At 51.5% G+C, this 19,165-nt stretch overlaps 1 protein-coding gene across 2 annotated transcripts in view; it reads right to left on the bottom strand.

Moving 5' to 3' along the window:
* The window catches only part of BACE1 (beta-secretase 1), a 23,861-nt gene extending 4,696 nt beyond the window's left edge, over positions 1 to 19,165 (bottom strand). Inside the window, exons 1-8 of one of the 2 annotated variants that reach the window (XM_032472261.1) lie at positions 18,415 to 19,165; positions 5,433 to 5,521; positions 3,869 to 3,953; positions 2,895 to 3,032; positions 2,053 to 2,187; positions 996 to 1,097; positions 491 to 640; positions 58 to 229 (exon numbers count right to left, since the gene is read on the bottom strand). In XM_032472261.1, coding sequence (XP_032328152.1) covers positions 58 to 229; positions 491 to 640; positions 996 to 1,097; positions 2,053 to 2,187; positions 2,895 to 3,032; positions 3,869 to 3,953; positions 5,433 to 5,521; positions 18,415 to 18,675 — 1,132 coding nt within the window. In that variant the 5' untranslated portion in view covers positions 18,676 to 19,165. Of the gene's footprint in view, positions 1 to 57; positions 230 to 490; positions 641 to 995; positions 1,098 to 2,052; positions 2,188 to 2,894; positions 3,033 to 3,736; positions 3,954 to 5,432; positions 5,522 to 18,414 lie in introns of both variants that reach the window. The other variant, XM_006175334.3, reaches the window with a different exon arrangement.

Raw genomic sequence — 19,165 nt, 5'->3', positions numbered from 1 at the left:
CTGGCCGGGGCCAACGTGGACAGACAGACCCCACCCCCTCATCCCCGGTGCTCTCACCGTGGCAAGCACTGACGGCAAAGCCGATTCGTTTCCGGGCCCGATCAAAGACAACGTAGAAGCCCTCCATGATGACAGCTCCCATGACAGTGCCTGTGGATGACTGGGAGATGGCGAACTTGTAACAGTCGTCTTGGGACGTGGCCACGTCTTCCACTGGCCGCAGGTATTGCTAAGGATAAGCAGTCAAAGGGTAAGAAAGTATGTCTTCATCCTTCACCCCATCTCTGCCTTCTAGGTATTGATGCCCTTAGGCTGCACTTCTCTTCGTCGTCCCTGAGCTCTGGGGGGTTGACTTTTTTCCAAGAGCCCTTTACCACTGGACCCTCATCTATTTTGTCTTCCGAGTCCTGGGAAGCATGCCTGTTCACTATATCCCAATATATACTTTGTTCTCTTCCTGGGATCCCATTGATTAAGGCCGGGGACATACCTGTGGAAGGATGGTGATGCGGAAGGACTGATTGGTGACCTCCCCCATGAGGTAGAGGGAGATGACTGGGAAAATGTTCCAAGGGGTGGTGCCTGCTTGCCAGCACACCAGCTGTTCCCCTAGCCAGAAACCGTCTGGGAACTTCTCCGTCTGTGTTGGCAAGAAAGGGATAACAATGAAGAAACAGCCTCTTTCACCATCTCGCCGCTCCCATTTTGAAATAACTTACTGGGCCCTTTACTTGCTTTTCCGTGAAATATCCAAACTGGGGAGAAGTAAACCAAAACCCAAGGATTAGAGGAAGAGAGTGGGAGCATAAGGCCGGAACTTTGGACCAGGAGGATTGTGTGCTAAGCAAACTGAGGTCCAGAGCAGAGAACCATTTTTTAGAGATCTAAGTAGGAGGATCTAAGTGTAGGCATCTTGGCTCTTATTGAGGAATGTGACTCTCATGGACTTCCTGTGACACTGTGTCATCTGTACCCTTGTTCTTAGTCCCACTGACCGAGGAGGCAGCCTTGATGGACTTGACAGCAGCTTCAAACACTTTCTTGGGCAGACGAAGGTTGGTGGTACCACTGTCAACGATGCTCTTGTCGTAGTTGTACTGAGGGCGAAGACAGGGTCAGAGGATCGAAAACCTTTTAGAAGCCAGGCTCTGGCCAGAATTGGAGGGGTGCGTCTGACTGCTTAGGGTCCTTCCTGGGTAGGCATCCTGGCTTAGCCACTTCTTAGGTGGATATCCTTGGGCGAGTTACTTAACATCTGTGCCTCAGTTTCCTCATCTTTAAAGTGAGGATAATAGTACCTACCTCAAAGAGTTATTATAAAGTATTAAATAAATTAATATATTTGAAGTGCTTAGAACTGTGCCCCGCGCATAGGAAGCATTCAGTAAACGTTAACTCTTTATATCTTAGGTGGGAAGACGTGCTCCAAATCTTGAAAGTAAACATATCTTGTATAATGCTTTCAGCTTTTCATAGTACATTTATATCTGTTCTAATTTAACATACGTTAAGAATCTAGGTAAGGAAGACCCAGATGGTTTAGCTGCTGTGTACTGGGTATTGCTGTGTTTCAGGCACCTGGATACCCGCTGTATTCATTTTCTTGGAAAAAGCTGTTTTTACTTCTGTTTTGCAAATGAGGAAACTGAAACACAAGATAGTAACTTGCCTGAGGGCACAGGGCTAGTAAATGGCAGAGCTGGAAACCCAGGTCTTTCTGACTCCAAAGCCAGACTCTTCTCATGTCACACTGCCTCGAGGATGACTTGCCTAACGTCATCAAACAAGGCGGTGACTGGCGTCCTGGGGTGCTTTTCTCCTTACCAGACCGCAAGCCATGCAGCCCCAGACAAAGTGCCCCCCAGTTCCTAGCCCCAGACCTCAGGTCCCGCTGTGTGACTGTTAAGCTCCTGACTGTTCCAGGCTCAGCCCCCAGCCCTTCTGCAGGTCCTGCACCCCTGCTTCATTCTCCCAGCCTCAAAACTCAGGGTCTGGCCTTGTGCTGTGTGGCCTCCCCCTTACCTCTCCCTGCTTCCCTCTTGGTTTGATTACCTCCTTGCAGTCCATTTTCAGATCCTGTCCATTGATCTCCACCCGCACAATTATCACCTCGTAGTACCACTCCCGCCGGATGGGTGTGTACCAGAGGCTGCCTGTGTACAGCGAGTGGTCGATACCCCCGATGATCTAGGGAGACAAGGCGGCAGTACCCGTGACCCGACACAGAAGGACAGCAAGTCACCCAGAGGGCAAGCAAGAGGACCAGTCATTTCTGGGGTAGCAAGGCCCTCTGCAGGTCACTTTTCTCGAATCCCTGCCTCTAATCAAATCATAGTCTGAAGCGATTTATACTTTCTTAAATATGTTAAGGATGTGTTCAGGGAAGGAGGCTTTCCAGGATTTTTAATTACTTGTTTCAGAATCCCACAGCCCTTGATGTAAAGTTATTTAAACCTAAACTGGCACAATAAATGTTGAGTGAATGATAATTGCTTCTATTATAAGTTTTATTTCCTCTGCTTGTTGGAGATAGAGAACCATTCACCAGTTGTCCTAATTAATTAATAAATAGGCTTTTAAACTCCTTCCATCTCTGCCTGCTGATCATCAGACTGAATAATCTTGATTTGAGAGGCCTTCTTTTCACTTCTTTTGAAGTTTTCCTAATCATCTCTCACGCTTTCCAAGTTTACCATAGGTGCCTCAAAGCCTTTCTGGACTCATGCAAGGGAGAAAAGGACAGAAAATGAAGAGGGGAGGTGGGGAGTATAAAGAGGTTTCTCTCAATTCTCGCGAGTGGCGCCCACGGCTGTGGGGTAGCCTTAGAGGGTGGGGACGCAGAAGGTACTCCTCTGTGCAGTGCCGGGACCTCCCCTCTCCTGGGACCTACTCACCATGCTCCCTCCAACCGAGGCCAGCACTTCTGACTGGTTGAGGGGGAAGCCAGCGCCACAGAGCTGCAGGGAGAAGAGGTTGGGCACGTGGGTCTGCTTTACCAGGGAGTCGAAGAATGGCTCCAGGGAGTCATCAGGCTGTGACAGGAAGAGAGAAGGAGTGAATCTTCGCATGGAAGGCCCTAATGGAAAGGGCTTCCTGCCTGAACTGGAGGGCAAGAGCAAAACTTGGGGGATGTTCCTTGGGCAAGACCATCTTGATGTACTGAGACCTGGTGGAGACTGGGAGAGCAGGACACACGGGCAACACAGACAGGAAAGATCTGTAAGATCGCTGCGCCCCGTCTGCTTAACCTGTTTCAGATTTATGGGGCTGCTTTTATTATTATTATTTTTTGTCTTTTTATTTTAAAGTCGTAGAGTCAATAGAAAAAAACAGCCTATTCCTCTGCCTATCACAGTGTCTCTCACCACAATTCTGCCCTCTATAGGGACGAAAGTCACATTTTATCACATACTTTATTTTTTCACTTTTCTTTCTTTGTTTTTTTGGTGGGGGAGACAATTACATTTATTTATTAATTTTTTTTATGGAGGTACTCGGTATCGAACCCAGGACCTCGTGAGTCCTTAGCATGCGCTCTACCACTGAGCTATACCCTCCCTTCTATAGGGATGAAATTACGACTGCCACCCAATGCCCCTGTAAAGTAACTCTTTAAACTGATTTGTTTCCCTCCTTTATTCAGGTCCCTCCCCTTGTCTCTCCCGGCTCCATTCCTGTATAGCATGCAGTGTGCAATGTGCAGACAGAGCACAGGGCTAGGCCTTGTTCCTCTCACCCTGGCAATCTCAGCATAGGCCAGCCCCAGGATGCCCTCCCAGTTGGAGCCATTGATGAAGAACTTGTCTGATTCAGTGATGGCAGCGATGTTGGCACGCACAGTGACGTTGGGGCCATGAGGGATGCTCACCAGGTCAGTGCCCAGCTCCCCCTCCCACTTGCCCTGGGTGTAGGGCACGTACACGCCCTTCCGGAGGTCCCGGTATGTGCTGGACCTGTGGAAAGGAGGCAGAGAGCTGTGGGTGCATAACCACAACTGGCACAGGGATCTGTCATCTAACATACTCCCAGAGGCCTAATCTCATTTCAGGGGCGTCTGCGTAAGATAAGATGCTGTCAGGCTGCTCAACAGAACACCCTTAGGATCCTTTACCCAGAACAGAATGTCAGGTGACCTTGCAGACAGGGTCTCGCTCTCCTGTGCCCGCAGCTTGTATTCCTAGGTCTGGAGCTCAGGCCCTACGAAGAACAAGCCTAGGCTTTGTGTGTTGTGCCTGCTATGCTGAAGGGACAGCTAGCGGGCACCTCTTCCTCCCCCTTCTCCCCTCCGCCCCCCAGCCTTATGCTCCCAAAGAAAAGGAGCCATTGACTCTTTTGCTGTCTTGGGACCCAGTGGTACCATCTGAGTGGTAGAGAAAGTACCAGGCGGGGCAACTTCAGCAAATTCTTCCAAAGAGAGGGTTTGCACAAGCATCTCGGCAGGGCAAGCAGGCATTCATTACACACCACCTGGATGGAACATCCTCATCAACATGTGTCATCCCCACCTGTGTGGAGTCATGGACCAGGGCTCATGTGTATGTGACGGGGCGGTGATGGGACAGGGACAGGGCGCTGGAACGCATTCCCTTTCATTGACCCTGACCGTGCCCCACACCCTGACTGCTTTCTTTAGATAGGGAAGTTAAAGGGGAAGGAGCAAGAAGGTGGCCTTGGCATCTGCCTAGAAGTCCAAGAATGGGATGTCAGCCTCTATGCACATGTTTTCACACACAGATATGCTTCAGATGTTAGATGGCTTCTCGCCACTTCCTGTTTTTCTGTTAAAAGGGCTCCCAGGTCATCCCTCACTGCCCCTCTTACCTTAAAAACCCACTTCCACCCTCTCTCCCACCCATTGGGTAAGTCCAGCTGCTAGAACTCTGGGAGGGGCAAGGAGGCATTTAGCTTTCAGTCCCTGATACCACACCAGGCAGTGGGGCTTTGGACGACTCTTCCTTCTTTTCCTTGAACTGTGCAGTGTCACTGAGAGTAGCCCCTGGGCGTGAACACAGCGAAGGGGCTGTCGCTGCAGCCTGCTCAGCCTACACTTAGGTGGTCATGTCAGAAAATGGAGCACCACGGAGCGGGTGGGATGAAGTCCCCAGGCCTCCCAACTCAGACAGAGGGAAGGAGCCCCTAGGTTGCCCTAGGAGCTTTGGGGCTGCTCTCCTTCCTCCTTTCCCTCCCCCAGGAAGCTGCCCTGTCTGGGTCCTAAGCACTTCCTGGCTGCCCTTCAACCTACCCTTTGCATAGTTTACCTCCTTGACCCCCAGCCCCCTTCTCTCCTGGCCACTGTTGGCTTCTTTTCCCTTCCTCTTCCCCAGCAGAAAGGAAGGATGTGAGGAGCTGGTCCTCCTCCCTGAAGCCCTCCCCAACCCTCCTTGGCCCTGGATCCTTGGCAAGGGCCCCCCCTCCCTCTCCCCAGCACTCACAGCTGCCTCTGGTAGTAGCGATGCAGGAAAGGGTGGGGGGCAGCCCCCACGGCAAAGTTACTGCTGCCTGTGTCCACCAGGATATTGAGCTGTCAGAGAAAGGGGAGAGAAGGACATTAGGACAGGAGGCCTGGACTCACCCCCATCATCGTCCTGCAACCCTCACTCCCCAACCCCTTTGGAGTGTCCAGGGTGAAGCTTTCATGACGCAGGACTAGACAGGCTGGCACCTGCTAGTACCACGACCACAGACAGAACACAGGGTCCTGTGACATCGTCATCATGGCCTCAGAAAACTTGTGTTTGCTTCTGTCTTCTCTGCAGAATAGAAACATTTTCTGTGTATCAGAGAAATGTAACTGGTGTGTGTGTGTGTGTGTATGCGTGTGTGTGTATGTGTGTGTATGCGTGTGTGTTTGTGTGTGTGTGTGTGGTTTCTATTCCTATTTCTCCCCACCGTCAGCTGCCCTTACTCACTCTGTGTGCTAGCCCAGTCTGTCTGCAGAGCTCGCCCCTTCCCCTCCTCTCTGGTCCTCCTAGGAAGCACGTCACCAGCAGGCTGCCTAGCTCATCCCCCTCCAGCTCAGAGATGAGCTATTCTAGGAGCTGGCACTGGCGAGGGGAGCTGTGGGGACCAGGATGGCATGTTGGGGCCCACATGTTTCTGACCCTGCCTGCCAGAATGTGGCTCCCCATGAAGGCCTCCCCTTCTGTCTCAGAGGTGACACAGACCTGCGCGTCCCACTGTCAGAATGAGTGGGAAGCCAGGAGCCCCGTATGAGGTCCTGGTGAAAAGCCATCCTGCCAGGGCCCTGGTTTTGGCTAAATGAATCCGGACAGGTGTCATCTTGCTGTTCCTTGCTGTGCAGCTCCTTCTACACCTCTTCTACCCCGGCCCTCCTTCACCCTGAGATGGCCTGACCCTCTTTAGTCAGCCCAGAGCTGTTTTTTGATGCTACCTACATCCTTACGGGTAAAAAGATGCCCATCTTCAGAAACACAGTTATTTGTAAAGTGAACCCTCTCTCGTGGACTTGCCGTCTCAACACCTCTGCTTCTCCCCTGACCTCGAGGCCTTCCGTTTCTGCATCACCTCCCCTCAGTGCAGTTAAGTCAGCTGACCGGCTTTGGTGCAGGCTCTGACCTTGTCACCTGGGCAGGTCACTGTGCTGCTCTGGGCTTCACTTTCCTCCTCCCGGATGCTCAGTGGTCCTCTGCGGCTCTGCTGACTGCACCTCCCCCAGCGCCCGCTCCGGCTTCCCGGCCTCCCCAGGGCCCCAGAGACTCCTCTCCACTGTCGCCCAGCCCTCTGACCCTCCCTCCTCCCTCCTTCCCAGCCCCCGCTCCTGGCCTGGTTCCCACTTCCCTCCCAGCCCCTCTGCCCCTGTCCCACTCCCTGGTCTCTAAGCAGCCACCAGCCCCAGATGCTGTGCTTTCAGAGAGAATCAATAGAGCTGGAGGCGAGCAGTTCAGATTTCAATCAACCAGGTTAATGATTAAAAAGGCGCCTTCACCCACCCGCTCCCCAGAGCCCCCTCCCCCACCTGCCAGGACTCTGGTCCCAGCGCAGGGGCTGGCCTCCTGTTTCCAGGGGACCTTGCGCTCACTGGACCCCAAAGAAAGAGTGTCTGCCCACAACACTGGTGCCCGTGGCTGTGCAAAGGGGGACTACCTGGAGTGTGCACCTGGCCGGCTCCAGGAAGATCAGACCATCCTTCACACTGGAATGAGGGTTCCAATGGGGGTTCCGAGTCCCAGCTGTTCCAGGACCCCTCCTCCCAACTCCTCTCTGCAGGCTGCTCCCTCCTCAGCCCCGAGGCCCTGGCACTCATGTTGCCTTCCCCACCCTAGCCTTTCTCCTCACCTAAGGAATGTCTCCCCCTTCTGCCCCCAAGGGGTCAAGCCCAGAGAGGAACGACCCCCTCCACCCCTCCCACGCCCCCATACCAGGAATTCAGGCCACCACTGCTCTCTTGGCCTCCCCACTCCACCCTCCACACACAGAAAGGGAAACCAAAGTACACAGTTGCCATTTCCTCCTGAGCAAATGTCCTTCTGTCTCTGCCCTTTGCACTGTGATCCTGCTTCTGAGAGAAGTGACTTTGGTCCTGTCCTTCCAACGTTACTACCCCTGGGCAGCCTCTCTCTCCTTCCTGTTCCCAGAGGCCTTTTGCAGGGCAGAGGCCTTGGCAACTAGCACCACGCTCCTTATCAAGACAGGGCAGTTAAGATCAGCCTGGACGAGGAGGGTCTGTGTGCAGCCAAACCTCCGTCGATGCCCTCCCCTCTTATTCCACCGAATGGGGCCATCAGATGGACCTCCCCCATCTCCCACAACCGTCACCCCACCTGCCTATGCCTGGGCCCCGGCCTTCCTCTCAGCGGTCCCTCCTCCTGGCGCAGGAGAACTTCCACCTGGAGCCAACTCCCTCCTTCTCAGGCCCCCTGCCCTAGTCATTAGCCCTTTCCCTCAGGTGGACTCAACCATCATGCCTGCTCCCCCCAAAACTGGATTCGTCCTATTGGCATTTACAAATGCTGTCTCTTCATTAAAAAAAAATTCTTTAATCTCACATCCGCCTCCAGCTAACCCTCTCTCTCCTCTCCTTTCACAACCAAAGTTCTCGGCCAAGCTGTCTTCCTTTCTTCACCTCCTACTCACTCTCCAATCCATCCTGTAACTGAGTCTCGCCTCTGTCCCTCCCTCCACTATAAAACAGCCCTTACTACAAAGGATTTCATGTCATCAAATACAAAAGACAGTTTTCAAATCAATCCTCATCTTACTTGGCTTCTCCGGAGCATTCAACGCTGCTGACCCCTCCCTCTTTGAAACACTCTTCCCGGCCACCCTATCCCAGGCTTTCCTCCCCACTCTATGATGGTATCTTTTCTGTCTACTTTGCAGGCTCACTTCTCAAGGCTCAGGCTTTGGCCCTCTTCCTCTCCCGCTCTACTCTTTCCTTAAGCCATCTCATCCATGGCAGCGGCTGCAATTACCCACTATGTCCCCTTCCTCCCCTTTGAACTGCCTCAAAGATACCTCAAATTCAGGATGTCCACGGCTGACCTTACATGGTCCTGCCCATCTGTTTTTCCCCAATGTTCCCCGTGTTAGTCACCATCCATCTGTTCCCCACATCAGCAACTTCGGAGGCATTCTAATACCTTCCTCTTCTTCACGTCTCTGTACGAAGCATCAACAAGCCCTGTCCAGTTAACCTGCTAAAAAGTCTCTGAATGTATTTGTTTCTTGCCACCACCTTTGCCACCCCTGGCCAACCTATCATCTCATTCTGGAATATCGCAACAGCTTCTCAAATGGTCTTGGCACATCCACCCTTGACCTCTCCGATCTGTTTCTGCATGATGGCTGGGATGACCTTTTCAGAGTACAAATGTGACCATGTTACCCTCCCACATCAATGGTTTCCCTTTGCTATTATAATAAAAACTTAAAGCTTTAACGTTTCCTCCACGGCCTGTCATGGTCCATAGCCAGCCTAGCTGGTCCCATGCTCCCCCAAGCCCTCTGCCCACCAGCCACACAGGCCTCATTTCTGGTCCTCCAATCAGCCCTGGCCCCTCCCCCAAAGGCTGTTGCATGGACCATTCACTCCGGCTGCACCAGCCTCCTTTCCACTTGCAGTTCTGTGTTCTCATCTCATCCTTCAGTCTGAGCTCAAAGGGAACTTCCTGAGGGAGAAAGACTGGGTCAATAAGTGGTTAAAGGAAGGAAAAGGGGAAAGAGCAAATTTACCCTATTTTGGGGGTGAGGGAGGAATCTCTCAGCGGCCCCTGAACTGTGGGTGTTTTTAGGCTATAGGTGTGGCTTGAGCTCCGACCTGTCTTCCACTCACCAGACTCCCTGGTTTGACACCAGCAGCCCAAGGGCCTGGAGCCATCTTACTTCTTCCCCATCCCTTGGGGCCAGGCCAACTCAGGAGTCTCTGTAGCCCTTGCCTTTGGATGCCCAGAGGGCCACGGTGTGGGGTCAGGGCTAGGTCAGTGCCAATCACTTAACAAACAAACGTGCCCCTGAGGACCTCAGAGGGACAGGCAGCTTCACGGGAAGTGCTAACAAGCCCCACAGGGAAAGGCACACCTGCCCATTTCACTCTGTGGGCAGGACTCCCCTGGAGTTTTCAGCAATAGATGTTGGGTGATGGGTTGGTGAGTTCAGGATGAGCTCTTTGTTCCCCATATGCTACCTGTCTTGGCCCCAGCTCTCACTAGCACATGGGGATTGCTCAGATTCTTCTAGATGCAAAGAGCCTTCAGGAGTCATCTGTCCATCAGCCTGGAGAGATGGGGACTCTTTCCGGTCCTGAAAGATCTCTAGTTATTAAGATCCACAGCCTTTCTTGGCAGCCTATGCCAGGGTCTTACTACTTTTATATACCTCTGGGAGGGGGCTTTAAACTCTAATTCTTCCTACCAAGGGAAGTCTGTTTCCTTCTGTGTGGGCCTCAGTTTAGAGGGGAGAGCCCTTATAGTCTCTTATCACAAGCCTTTTAGCTGAAGCTGAGATGTCTTTCTTCCATTTTACAGAGGAGAAAACTGAAACTGAGGGTGAGTAAGAACTTGGTCCCTCTTGCACATAAGCCACAAAGCTAGGACAAGGGTCCCTTGGTTCTGACTAACCCCCCAAGTCTGTTATTTCATCTCTTTAACTTTCCTTTCCCATTTGGAAAGGAAATACATGGTAGATCGCCACACGCACGAATCACACTCCCCTGCATCCATGCCCTTGTGTGATCCCCTCTGACTTTGACTATGCGCTTGGCCATGTGACTTGCATGGCCCAATGGGACATCAGTAAAGGAGGAAAGCAGAGGCTTGTTAAGTGTTTGTGCAGTGGGGGCACTGAGCTCTTGGAGTGTGGCCCTGAGATGGTATATGAGGAAGCTCAGTCTTGCCTCCACTTAGTCTGGCTCCCAGCTGACCCACCCGCTGAATGCAGCCACATGAGAAGCCCAGGGAAGACCTGTAGAAGAACCACAGCCAACCCACAGAATCCTGAAAAACAACGGTTGTTGTTTTCAGCCACCAATTTTGGTGGTAGTTTGATATCCTGCATCAGATAATTGATCCAAAACTACCTGGATTAAATCTTGAGATCCTTGACTTTGGGGGCACCTAACCACCCGTATGTCAACTCCAAATACCATCTCTTGTCACTTTCCCCCCCTCTCCCCAAGTTTCTCAGCACAATGATCTCTCACCTCTGCACATGCTGTTTCCTTTGCCTGAAACATTCTCTCCCTGTTTTGTCTGACTTCCATTCAACTTTCAAGTCATAGTTTAAACATCCTTTCTCCTAAAGGTCTTGCCCTGATGACCCAGCCAAGATTAGGTGCCTCCTCTTGCAGGTCCTCAGTAACACCTGTGGTTCTTTGCCTATCACTCATTAAACTTGAAATCATTAATCCAGCATCTGTCTGTCCCACCCACTAGAAGCTCCAAAAGTGTAGGAAGTAGGTTTCTGTGTTTATTATCCAATTCTTCTCTAGCCGTCAGTAGCTGCTCCTTAATAATTTTTTTTTAAGCTGACAGTAATTGCTTCATTTCCTGCAGGTCTCTGTGACTCCACAGACTCTTGCTGTTAATTCTCAGCCGAGGGTCCTTGCAGGGGTGGTTTTCAGTGAGGATAGGGTAGTGTGTGTGGTGATGATGACAATGGATGCCCACCGTACCCATGAAATTGAATGAGTAGCCGCCCAGGTTCTTAGAAGCGGTTGGAGTGACTTCAGGACTTGCTAGTCCTGGAGCCTTCTGAGTCATCTGCTTCCCAAAGTGGACATTCCCAAACCTGAGCTTACCCAAGGCTGGGACAAGGGGGCAAGGAAGGACCCCAGGAGCCTCAAGTTAGCAGCTGGGCATGGCTGAGGGCCAGCTGAGCACACAGCTCCTGCCTCAAACTGAGTCCAGTGATTGGGTCCTGTCCTGGTTCCTCCCACCTTGACCAAATCAGCTGACCCGATGGAAATGGACTCCTTTCCCAGACGTATCCTTTGTTTCCACTTCTCTCTCCAGGTTGAGGCTGGCAATCAATACTTGGGAGCAAGCAGGCTCCCTGGTGCCACTTACCCCTTCTTGGGCTGTTTTTCAAAAAACGAATCCCAGGGTGGCCAGGTCACCCCAAACTTTATCAAGGGCACCTTTCCCCCTTTAGACAGGATGCTTCATTTCCCCCACGCTCAAACTACACACAACTAATATTTATCAGTGTGTTCTAGTCAAATGAGTTGATGAATATGAATGGTCAAAAAACTTAAATGTTCTTAAAAAGCAGATTAAAAAAAATTTTTTTAAGCAGCAGAACCCTTTTCCAATCTTATGCAGGATTCTAACGTACCAAAGAGAAAAAAGCAGAGATGTTCTGCTTGAGGGAGAGGTTTTGCCTCCTCTGTCTCCATCTCCTCCCAGTGGTGGCTCTCAAGGTGTCTCTTTAGCACCTTCAGTCTCCATGGAACCTACCTGCAAAAACCCGCCCTGAGGGTATCAGAGCCACTGCTACCTGCTTTTCATTGTCAGACAGTAAATCCTTCCTGTTGTTTAATCGGGTCCCATCCACAGGTGACAGGACTGTAATCGTCTGTGAGTCTGTCCTCAGGTGAGAATCAAGCTGATCTCTGGCATAAGCCCATGTTTCCCACCCACCCTCCCTTCCCCCCTGCAACCACCCGAGTGCCTGTTCTTGCTCAGCATATATGTCTCATCGCTGGAGCCATGGAGGGATGCCAGGGTTCACTCCTTGTGCTATGTGGTAAAGACTCCACAGGTGCTGGAGTCGGATAATTGGTGGGATTCACCAACCCGAGAGGCCAATCTTGGAGCCATCCAGCCTGGGCATGGTGGGGTCACAATGGCCAGCAGACAGGGTAGCCACAGAGATCCTGCCCGGAGAAGCTCAGAGCAGCTCTAGGACCAGGGGAATGGTGTTTCCTTTCCAGAATTCCCCACTGCCCAGGCCCCTAGGAGAGATGGCTCCCAGCAGACAGAGACGTTACTTGTCAGGTAGGAGGGCTTTCCCTGAAAGATGTTTATCTTCCAGGACTTTCAACCAAAGTTTTCAGCTTAGCTGTTTACCGGAGCTACCCAAGAAGGGTTTCTGATCATCTACCTGAGTGAGATGGCAGTCTTCCTCAATGCCTCCCACTCCCAGCTGAATTCTTTCCTTCCTGACTTGGGGAGGCAGAGGAAAAAGGAGTGAAAAGGCAGCCTGAGAGACCTAGAAAATGCCTATGTGCCACCAACCCCAGCAAGACAGTTGTGCTCTCAGGGACTGGAGGACAACTAAAAAACTGGGATCTCTCCTATTTTGTCTGATTTGGAGGGTGGCTCTTTGAGTTCAAGGGGTTTTGACCTTTTAAGTACCAGAATTCAATCAACCAGTCAATCAACAAACCAACCAACCTGGAATTTCTCTGTATAAAAACAACAAAAGCTGACCTATTTTGAGAGGGCCAGGAGATTTGGGGGCAGGTAGGACAGTGGAGGGCGTGGTGATGGGAAAAGTGGAAGGTATAGTCTTGCCTGCTTACCTTTCTCCTAAGCTTCTCTCTCACCCTTTACAGAGGTGAGGACTCTTTATAGACCCCACAAATCGCAATTTGAAAACCATTCTCAGGGGAGGGTCAGGAAAACCATTTGGCATCTTCCCGGGTTTGGAGACCCCGGATCCTCGTAGCTTTCTACTTCTCTGATCATTTTCTTTTGCTGCCTTGACCCCTAATCTACACCTGATCATTTTCCTCTTCTCTTTCCGTTCTCTCAAAGAACAAGCCCGTTTGCTAACTTGGCTTCCATAGTCACCTCTCTGCAGGTGACTCGCGAGTCTTCCTGTCCAATCCCAGCTTCTCTCCTGGTTTCCAGATCCCCATTCCCATCTGGTTGCTGACACATCCACAGGAATTGTCCACTGTCATCTCAAAGTCAACCAACACATCCCAGGCTATAGATCGTTGGAAAGAACCAAGTGTTTGGACTTGGAATCCAAAGACCTGGCTTTGAACCCCAGCTCTGTTCTCTCCTAGCTTAGTAAATTTGGGCAAACCACTTAATCTCTCTGAGCCTCAGTTTCCTCCTCCCCAAAATGGACATGCAAATACCTTGTCCTTATGATTAAAGCAGAAAAATAAACATGGAATTTTGGTCAACTCTACTGAGCTTTAAAACCTTGCTCCTTCTGCTGTGTACCCTGATACAAACAGAGTCAGAAAGCTTAAAAGAAGGGGGCCTTCTTCTCTTCCCTCTCCGCCACCAGGGGCAGAGGACATCCAGTTGAGCTGACAGGTGAATACTGGCTCTCTGAGGACCTCTCCTTTGTATCTTCTTTCAGGCCCTTGTCCTAATTGAGATCCTTGGCTCAGACTGTAGACCATCCAAATTATCCTCCACCCTGGAGCTGTTTTCCTAGAACCACAATTACACTAAACCATTTCCATGCAGCCTTCAGAATGAAACCCAACCTCCACTCACGGCAGCCCTACCACAACTTCCAGCTCCTTAGCATAGCTCATGCCTCTTTCTGAAGTTTTTCTCCCCAAATAGCAAAGCTTTCTTATCTTTCTAGGCCATATTCAAATGCCACCCTTTTCCAGCAAGCCTTTTCTAACACTCTGTCCGAAGCAGCTGCTTCTTTCTTTAGACTGCTGAGACTCACTCTTCTATGTGTACCAAATGCACTTGGTCCTGTATGATATTTGGGTGTTCACGTGTCTGTGTCTCACTCCAAATCGTGAATGGTCCAAGAGCTAAGACCATGACATAGTCTTCTATTCAGCACACAGAAGGTGGTCAAGAAATATTTGTTAAACTGAAAGTTGACCATCACCAGATTTCAATCCTAACAATTAAATGATTGTCTTGTGTTTGAGTAGTGCTGCTCATACTGTTACAATGAGATGACATCTTTTCATTTCAGTGAAGAGAGTGAAAATGCTTTCTCCAGGAGCTCCAGCTCTGCAATTACAATAGCCCATCCACAGTTCTATTTATTTTAAAAAAAATATTTATTTTTAATGGAGGCACTGGGGACCAAACCCAGGACCTCATGCGTGCTAAGCATGCACTCTACCTCTGAGCTTACCCTCCCCCAACAGTTCTATTTAGATGTCTTACACTTTATTGATTCACTCACTCAACACTTTTTAGGTGCGTGTTCTGAGCCTGGCACTGTCATAGATATGAGATAAAGAGAGAGAAGACCCTGCAAAAATTAATTAATTAAAAAAGACACTGTCCTCAAGAGCTTGATGTTTTATGAGGGAAACAAACACAAAAACAGTGACATGTTCTGATAAGTGTAGTAAGGGAGACATGAGTAGATGTCAGGAGAATGGAAGCAGGATCTCTGAAAAACTCTTCTTCTCCCCCAAGACACACAATAGGTGATATGGCAGAGGAGGAAGGTCAAGGGTGAGACAGGGTCTCAGCCCACTGACCTGCCACCTGGCCAACTGGCCAATTATTTCACCTTTCAGACCCCATTTCTTCTGCTAGAAGCTATGAATAAGACTGCTTTATACACTGCAGGAATTACTGTAAAGAACAAAATAATCTCTGGAGAATATATTTTAAAACTTGTATAAACTGTAACCATACATACAAGTATATATCTGTATACCTGTACTCCTGAACCATCCCCCCCTGCCAACTAACAAGTGGTCTTGTTATCCTAATTCATCCCAGATCAGAATCTTGAAATTATCCTTGACATCTTCCTCCTCACCCTTCACGTCAATGTCAGCATGATCGGTCCATCTGCTTTGTACCCTTCCTTGCATTCTGTTCCCCCTCCCTTTTCCATTTTATCACAGCCTCACGCCATCCTTGTCACAGCTTCACACATAGACCTTTTTGACAGAGCCTCCTTCTGACTGCATTTCTCAGTACCATTTTTTCTAAAATTCAGACATCTCTTCCTAAAAGATGGCTTTCTTGGTGTCATTCCCCTGTACACATAAATTCAATTTTCTCCTTATTTCTGCAGACCAAAGTCTAAACCTTATAGCTTGACATTTAAGGCTTTGGCCATTTGGCTCTATCTTATTTACCCAAACCTGTAACATTAACTGAACTGGGTTTCTCACTGACTCCTGAACAAACATGCATAAGCCCAAACACACATAACTCATCCTCTCATTCATGGTGTCCTCGCTTGGTCTTAGGGGATAGGGCAGGAAGGGGTGGACATATAAGTAAAGTGCAACCACAGTTCAGGGGAACCTTTCTCCACTGGGAATGGCCTCGCCCCTCCTCTCCATCCTTTAAGACCACACTCACAGCACATCTCCTTGAGGCCTCCCCTATTTTACTTCCTCCAGAACACCTGTGGCACTCACTCTCTGTACCACTATACTACTATAGATCAGTGCTTCTCAAACTTGAGACACTGCCCTGAGATTCTTTTTTCTTTTTTCTTTTTGTTAGTAGAGGTACTGGGGATTGTACCCAGAACCTTGTGCATGTGAAGCACTCACTCTACCACTGAGCTCTACCTCACCGTCCAGCTCCTGAGATTCTGATTCTGCTCTGGGGTGGGGCCAGAGAATTTACATTTCTAAGTGGCTCTGATGACAAGGGTCTGGGGCCCTCACTTTGAGTACCACTGCTACAGATGACCTTGTACAAGTATTTAGAATTTCACTTCCATGCTAAGCTCTTTGGAGCAGAAAATGTATTTTCTGTCTCTTTGTGGATCAGTCTCCCAACCCAATTGCCTGGTACATAGAAAGTGCTCCACAACTTTCACTGTTACTCGTTCAGGATACTGTGCCCTGCATGTTCTCATTTGGTGCCTACAACAGCCCTGCTGGGTCGGGAGAAAGGACATCCTTCTTATAGACTGCTGCGGGGAGAATCAAAGTCACCAAAGAGCGCAGACTGGCTGGTGTTGGCTTGGGTTTGGAGCTATAAGCCAATCCACAGAGCTGCTCTAACCGTGCTCTCCCTGACACTGGCTCCTTGGGCTAGTGCGGAACTTTAAGCCCGCTTTCCCCTTCTCCCAGGAAGAAACTGACATTCTGGGGGCAACTGCTCTCTGCCAATTTCTGGGCTGGGGGGTGTCCATGGTATTTCAGGGGTCCAGGGAAGTACAGTGGTGGGTCCCCGGCTTTTACGTGTTTTATGCGTAAAACATGGGGGCTCAGAACACCCCAGTTTTTTTGCTTCCTTGCAGAGTGCAGAAGAGACCAAAGTGGCCAGAGAAGTTAGGAGAAAGTGACTTCATATCTACTGGAGGTCAAGTCTCTGTCCAGGTGCATTGTTCTAGGTGCTTTCGCCTACATAGCCTCTGTTAATCCTCACCATAACCTGGCAAAGGAGATCTCACTTCACCCATTTTAAAGACATAGCAATAGCCTCAGAGAGGTTATATAATTTCCTCAAGGCCACGCAGCTGGGAAAAGGAAAAGCTGTGGGTTGTGGATCTGGAATTCCGGGTCAATCTTACCCCAGAGCCCTTGTTGGTCCCACTGCCCCGTCCTGTGTCCATGTCCCAGGGTCATGCACAATTCACACAGCACATCAGTAGCAGAAAAGAGAGCAGGTCCCAGGTTCCTATATTCTCCTGCTCCCTGACAGCACCTGGCTCCTGTTGGCTCAGGCTGCTAGAGGCCTGGATTCAGGCTCTGTCCTCACACTGATTCAGGACTATTTCTGGGGAAGTTACAGGCACAGGCAAGAGGAGAGATAAATTGGGGAGACCAGAATCTTGGATCAGTGGGAGGTAGACCTGGGTGGCCTGGACCTAGGAAGTCTTGCTTCTGTCAGGCGGTTGGGAAGTGGAGGTTAGTGTTAGATCTCATGTAAGAGCTGTCTGAGCATTCCAGGGAAGTGTGGTGGTTCCCCCTACACAGAAACACCCCCCCACCTTCACAGACCCTCCCAAGGACAAGCCTCCCAGATGCAGATCCGGGGGAGGGGGTGGCTTAGATGTGCAGGCCCAGATTCAAGGTGACACCAGCACACCCAGAGCCATCCTGCCAGTGGTGCCCAGGCTCACCCACAGAGGAGGCATATGCTCACAGAGGTCAGCCACAGACAGCAATGAGCGGAGGGCTGCTCAGGGCCACAATCCTACCTGGCCAGAGGTGCAGAGGGTGTGACCTCCACCAGCCACCTTGGAGGTACCTTGGAGAATTATCAGAAGGGATAGGAAAAGCGGGCAGCAGGGACTTCTCCACTACCATCCCCCACCCCAGCACCTAGCAGCTCATGGAAGGAATCTCATGCATAGAAGGGGGCTCTGACTCCTTTGCTTTGTGCCATCTATGATCTGTCCTTTCCCAAGGCTCTGTTCAGTCCCCTCTGGCCAATGCCTGGGCAGGCATCATGTGGGGGAGGGGCTGGAGTGCCAAATGCAAAGGCGGGAGGGGGAGCTAGGGGCGAGGGCTGGAGAGGGCAAGAGTTTGTCAGAGCTTCTGGGCTACAGTGGCAGTCACAAGGAACTCGGAAACCTCACTTCGCTGTCTCGTGGCAGCCCAGATGGGAGAAAAGGGCTGAGCCAACTTGTACCGGGAGTCCCTGCTCCTCTAGATGCTGGGAACCATGGGTAGAACCTCAGATGCCAACGACTGGGTGACTGAGGTCCAGAGCAGTGGGGTTGGGAGACTCAGGCTTGGTTTGGGCTGACACCTGTTCACAGTGCCTCTAGGGTTTGGACTCTTCCCCAGGTCAGGCTCCCCCTACTGATGTGTTTCTCTTGCCCCAGATCCTTACAGAGGGGGGTGTGCGTAAGACTGGGAGTGAGGGGAGGGCAGTCAGACCAGCGGGGCTGGGAAGCCTGTGTGGGGAAAGGAAGCGGGAAAGGGGAGCTTTGGGGCCAGCTGCTGCCAATATGATCCCAGAGATCAGGTTTGGGGGTGGGTCCCCCCAGCCCGCACCATTCAGCCCCTTTTAGCAGGTGCCAGCATGCTGCATCCCCAGCCTGTCTCCTCATGCAGGAGGGAGGGGAAAGCTGGCCCGGTGACCTTACCGTCTGTGGGGGGCTGCCCACGGTCATCTCCACGTAGTAGCCTTGACCGGACTTGCCCCTCAGGTTGTCCACCATCTCTACAAAGCTGCCCCTCCGGCCGGGCTCCTCTGGCTCCTCGTCGGTCTCCCGGGGCAGCCGCAGCCCCAGGGGGGCCCCCCCAAGCCCGCTTCGCAGGGGCAGCCGGATGCCGGGCTGGGAACCGTGGGCAGGCAGCACTCCGGAGCCCATCCACAGCAGGAGCCAGGGCAGCGCTTGGGCCATGGTGGGTCCTGGCCTTGGGGTGCCCTGGGCTCACTCCGGCCCACGTCCGTCCCTGTGGCCTGCCCCCAACTCCGGGTGCTGGAGGTGGTTCTCAGGAGAGTGAGCTTTGATGCATCGGGGCTCCAGAGCCTGCAGGCCCCTCCGCCAGCCCTCAGTCCAGGCTGTGGGTAGCGGGCAGGAGAGATCCGCAGAGAGAGAGAAGGGGAGGAGACAGATCCGGAGCCCGGCTACATCTGGCCAGTGGTCCAGCCTCAGCAGAGGTCCAGGAGAGGACGACTTGGGCCCCCTGGGGGGCTGGGAGGGGCAGGCATGGCAGGTCGGAGGCTGCTTTCCTGGTCCTCCCGGCGGCGGGCAGCAGGGGAAGGGGTAGGGGTTCCGGGCTCCTGCGGCTGCGTTTGCTGGTCAGGCCACCATAATCCCGCTCCCAGCTCCCAGGCAGGCTGGGGAGGCGGAAAGACTTGTGGCGGCGGCTGTCAAAGCCAAAGGGTTT

This window comes from Camelus ferus, chromosome 33, assembly GCF_009834535.1.
Source record: "Camelus ferus isolate YT-003-E chromosome 33, BCGSAC_Cfer_1.0, whole genome shotgun sequence".
In the NCBI taxonomy this organism is placed as follows: domain Eukaryota; kingdom Metazoa; phylum Chordata; class Mammalia; order Artiodactyla; family Camelidae; genus Camelus; species Camelus ferus.
The sequence above is the reverse complement of the archived record's forward strand: the minus strand, read 5'-3'. Positions and strand labels throughout refer to the sequence as shown.